We start from the raw sequence: 5042 nt of genomic DNA on the forward strand, positions 1-5042 counted from the left end.
GGCTCTGTATCAACATGGGGGTGGGGGGGATAGGGAGGGAGATGGGAAGGAGGTTCAAAAGGGAGGGGAAATATGTATTCCTATCACTGATTGACATAGAGGTTTGACCAGTGAGCCAGTGAAGTTGCTCAGTCTTGCCGAACTCCTTGCGATCCCATGGACTGTAGCCTACCAGGCTCAGCCATCCATGGAATTTTCCAGGCAAGAGTACTGGAGTGGGTTACCATTTCCTTCTCCAGGGCATCTTCCTGACCCAGGGATTGAACCCACGTCTCCCACATTGCAGGCAGATGCCTTACTATCTGAGCCAGCAGGGAAGCCCAGAAAACAAAAAATTCTGTAAAGCAATTATCCTTCAATAAAAAAATAAAAAAAATCAACTTGTCTTTTCTGTTCTCATCTTTGTCTCCTGTCATCCCTAGTTGCCTTTAACAAAAGATTCTGGAACTTCACCATCTCCACTGCTGCTGGTTTAAAAGCTGACAAGGGAGCACTGGCCATCTCACTGCCCAGGATTCTCCCAGCTTGGCCTGAATTTTCCCCATGAAATAAGTTCTCAAGGGAGCTCCAAGTTGTTCTCATTGTTTAAACTTCCAAAGCAGATTTGTTGAGAATCATACATTTGACCCTTTGTGAAGTTATTTTCTTAAAGAAGAAATGTCACCTTTTCTGTCTCCCTCCTCATGTGATAGGTCATCACATTGGGAAACACTTTCTTAATAGAGAAGACCTTGCAATGAGAGGCACTATGTTGTGTTCGGACCCCTTTAACTACAACTATTTGTTGGACAAAGCAAACAACTATCATTTTTCCTTGGAACTGACCAAACTTTCTGTCTTGCAAATATATAGAGAGGGCCATTTAGTTGGGATAAGCAGCACAGAGAACTAATTTTATTTGTTTCATGACCGGAGCAACTATGAGAGGGTTGGGAAAATGAACACCAGAGGGTCAAGGCACTAGCTAGTATTTCTAGTGTCTACTTTTAGGGCTGTTTAATTGAATGTATTTTACTGGCTACCTGTCCTCTGACTTTACTCCTAGCACAGCTGATGGTTCTTGAGATCTCAGAAGTCATGCTACACTGTTTCCACCTGAGAACTTGGGTCTGCTGAAAACCCTGAGGCAATGACCGAGACTGCCCATTGCCTCCTTTGAAGGTAAAAGTTTACAAAACTGCCCTGTATATTGCTTTTTCCTAAATGAGATGTGCATTTTAATGACTCTTAGGACAATTTTCTCATAAGCACATGGTTTTTAAAATCACAGAAAGATATTTTTATCTTGAAAAAAGTTTTCTCTGAAAGCTTTTTAAAAAGCTGCTCAGTCCTAGCACTTAAGGTCTAAGAAACAAAATTTTCATTCCTAAAACTCTTTTTCCCCACTCCTTCCTTCTGTAACACTGCAAGAAGAATTCAAAAGGGAGCCTTTCTTTTATTCGGAAAAGGTCAGTTTCTTTTAAAAGAGCATAAAAGAGACTAGTTAAAACTAATATATATATAAAGCACTTTTTAAACTTATGGGAAGCTTGGCTTCCCAATTTTAGTCTCAGTACTTGTTAGGTAAGGATCCAGTGAATTTCAAAGACTCCTGGTTATGGAAAGAAGGCCTAGGCATCTTCAACATTTTTTTTTTTCCTGAGTAATTAACGTGCTAAAATAAACAAATGAACATACATACTGAAGAAGACTTATTTCTCAAGGGCACTTGCTCCTTGGAAGAAAAGCTATGACCAACCTAGACTGCATATTAAAAAGCAGAGACATTACTTTGCCAAGAAAGGCCCGTCTAGTCAAAGGTATGGTTTTTACAGTAGTCATGTATGGATGTGAGACTTGGACTATAAAGAAAGCTGAGCGCCAAAGAATTGATGCTTTTGAACTGTGGTGCTGGAGGAGACTCTTGAAAGTCCCTTGGGCTGCAAGGAGATCCAACCAGTCCATTCTGAAGGAGATCAACCCTGGGATTTCTTTGGAAGGAATGATGCTAAAGCTGAAGCTCCAGTACTTTGGCCACCTCATGTGAAGAGTTGACTCATTGGAAAAGACTCTGATGCTGGGAGGGATCGGGGGCAGGAGGAGAAGGGGACGACAGAGGATGAGATGGCTGGATGGCATCACCGACTCGATGGACATGAGTTTGAGTGGACTCCGGGAGTTGGTGATGGACAGGGAGGCCTGGCGTGCTGCAGTCCATGGGGTCGCAAAGAGTCGAACAGCAACTGAACTGAACTGAGAAAGAAATGCAAGTGACTATTCAAACTACAGGATTTTATCAGTAGTGAGAACGAGGCATGGTTTCTTAACAGGTTAAATCTAGTCCTAGAAGCTGTGTGTTGGAGCGGTTGTCCGGTGGCACATGTAATTTTGCGGTCATTAACTTAACCCTGTCTCCCTCGGTGCAGGCGCTGCCTAAAGAATGAGGAGCGAAGAGCCGGCCGTGAACATGGAAGAGACCGGCGGGCCGGACGCGGCTGCGGGCCGCCTGGGGGCCCCCTACTCCGAGGCCTGGGGGTACTTCCACCTGGCTCCCGCGCGCCCTGGCCACGCGGCGGGTCCCTGGGCCACCTGCCGGCTGTGCGGGGAGCAAGTGGGCCGCGGCCCGGGCTGGCACGCGAGCACCCCGGTGCTGTGGAAGCACCTGAGAAGCGCGCACCGGCGGGAGCTGGCGGAGAGCGCCGCCCGCCGCTCGCCACCCGCCGCCCCTGGCCCCGTCGCGGCCGCCGAGGGCGACTGGGCGCGCCTCCTCGAGCAGATGGGCGCGCTGGCCGTGCGGGGCAGCCTGCGCGAGCGGGAGCTGGCGCGGCGCGAGGCGGCCGTGGAGCAGGGCGAGCGCGCCCTGGAGCGCAGGCGGCGGGCGCTGCAGGAGGAGGAGCGCGCGGCGGCCCAGGCGCGCCGGGAGCTGCAGGCCGAGAGGGAGGCGCTGCAGGCGAGGCAGCGGGAAGTGAGCCGGCGCGAGGGCGCCTTGGCCCCGGCCCCCCCGCTGCACGCTCCACTCAAAGACGAGCCCGAGGGGGAACCCAGGGACGGCTGCGTCATCACGAAGGTCCTCCTGTAGGTTTTGGCCGCTCCCACCTCCCCACTCCACCAGCGGTATTCCACGTGTGGCCCGCGGAGCGGCGTCTTCAGCCTCACCTGGGAGCGGGATCTCAGTCCCTTGACCCCTCTGCCAAATTGAAATCGCCAAATGCAGGGTCTTGAGAAGCAGAACCAGAATATGCTCATGATCCTCTCCGGCGGCCTCCTCTGCTGGTGGCGTTTCGTCGGACCCGCGCAGGCGGTGGTTTTCCTCTGACCGCCTTTGGAAAAGAGTCCATCGGCCCCGTGAAGCTACAGCACTTGGAGCCACGGCCATTCTTTGGCTGGTAACTTTGAAAGGACCGAAACTTCCTTACACACCAAGGACTACCACACCATGTGTCCGCAACCCAGGGTAGAGTGTGCATTGAAACGAGGATCAGGCATTTTTACCCCCCAAAAGTTTTACTTCCTAACGAGTAAGTCTGATGAGTAGCCCTTGCCCAGCACCAAGTTCTGAACAGGAGGCCGTTTAGTTTCCAGAACTGCTCATTACCCTATCATTCCCAGTGCCTTAGGAAGGCAGTCCTGGAGAAGCCCTCTTTTTGCTCCCCTCCCCAGCTGGCCCCCCAGTACCAAGCGCCTTGTCTCACCTCCGCCATCTTCCTTCCCCCGTTGCAGGCCTGATGGCAGCTGTGTTTTAAGTTTCCCCTCTTCACTGCCTCACACCTGCCACCTTTCTTGCAAGGCCTGACCTCAGCCCTCCTTGACAGGAAGGGAGCTTCCTCCCCCATGTCTCTTCAGTCCCCAACCTGGGCCAAGGGGAAGGCACCCTCCCATCTGAGGCCACCTCCTTCACCTTTTTTGGGCCTTTTGTTGTTGCCGTGCTAAGTCATGTCCAACTCTTTCGACCTCATGGATTGTAGTCCCCCAGGCTCCTTCCCAGGCAGTAACATGGAGTGGGTTGCCATTTTCTACTCCAGGGATCTTCCCCATTCAGGGATCAAACCCACGGCTCCTGCATTGCAGGCGAATTCTTTACCACTGAGCCACCTGGGAAGCCCCATGGATGTCTTACAGAATGTCCGATACTCTGGATTTGTCTGATTGTTTCCTTAGGCCAAATTATGTACTCCTTCTTGGTTCATCTACCCTGAGAGCTGCAACAGTCACCTCCGTGCCAGAAACTCCTGACTACCTCCAGCCTCATGTGTTCTTCCCAGGTCTGTGCTTCGTGTTCAGTCCCCTGCAGCGTATCTCCCCCTTTACTTGCACATCTTGCCACTGGGGATGGAAGGGGTGAATGCATTCAACTCCACATCCCCGCCCCTGATCCAATGACTAAGAATTACTGGGCTCTTAAAATGTGTCAGGTACATTTGCCTCTCACTTTATTTCCATAGCAGCTCTCTGGGGAGGGGGGCATACAAACACTCTGCCCATTTTACAGCTAATGAAACTGAGAGAGGGCTTAAGTGGCTTGTACAAGATGACAGCTGGTAAGTAGTAGTGTCAGCAGTCCCATCCAATCTCTACCTCCAGATGCCGTGTTCCCGGCTGCTGTACTGTTGCCCCTGTTGCTCACTCATCCCAGCTGACCCGTTTGCTTCCTAATTCCAGCTCCAGGTCATACCATCAGTGACACTGACATGTACTGACCACTCACCATGCCAGAGCTGTGCAAAAATGCTGGACGAGAATAACTGCCTACCGTGCAGCAACCCCATGATATAATTACTCTTACGCCCACTTTGCAGAGGAGAGACAGGCTCAGAGGAACTAAGTAATGCTGAGGAAGAATGGGATTTGGGTACCAGTCTTGCTGAATCCTAGGCCCCTGATCTGTTGAGTCTATTTCTAGTGGCTCAGTTGGTAATGAAGAAGACCCAGGTTCGATCCCTGGGTCAGGAAGATCCCCTGGAGAAGGGCATGGCAACCCACTCCAGTATTCTTGCCTGGAGAATTCCATGGGCACCAGGAATTCCCGGTGGGCTACAGTCCATGGGGTCGCAAAGAGTCAAATA

At 51.2% G+C, this 5042-nt stretch overlaps 1 protein-coding gene across 1 annotated transcript; it reads left to right on the top strand.

Annotated features, from left to right (window-relative positions):
• The first annotated feature begins 1096 nt into the window (after positions 1-1096).
• On the top strand, positions 1097-3058 carry ZBED3 (zinc finger BED-type containing 3). The gene is made up of 2 exons (XM_068991834.1): positions 1097-1161; positions 2406-3058. Exon 2 carries the CDS (start codon positions 2420-2422, stop codon positions 3056-3058), a length of 639 nt encoding a protein of 212 aa, XP_068847935.1. The 5' UTR covers positions 1097-1161; positions 2406-2419.
• The last annotated feature ends 1984 nt before the right edge of the window (positions 3059-5042 follow it).

The sequence above is a fragment of the Capricornis sumatraensis genome, chromosome 2 (genome assembly GCF_032405125.1).
Source record: "Capricornis sumatraensis isolate serow.1 chromosome 2, serow.2, whole genome shotgun sequence".
NCBI lineage: Eukaryota > Metazoa > Chordata > Mammalia > Artiodactyla > Bovidae > Capricornis > Capricornis sumatraensis.

Excerpts from the sequence above, each read along its gene's own strand:
- ZBED3 (XM_068991834.1), top strand. The coding sequence starts at position 2,420 with ATGAGGAGCGAAGAGCCGGCCGTGAACATGGAAGAGACCGGCGGGCCG.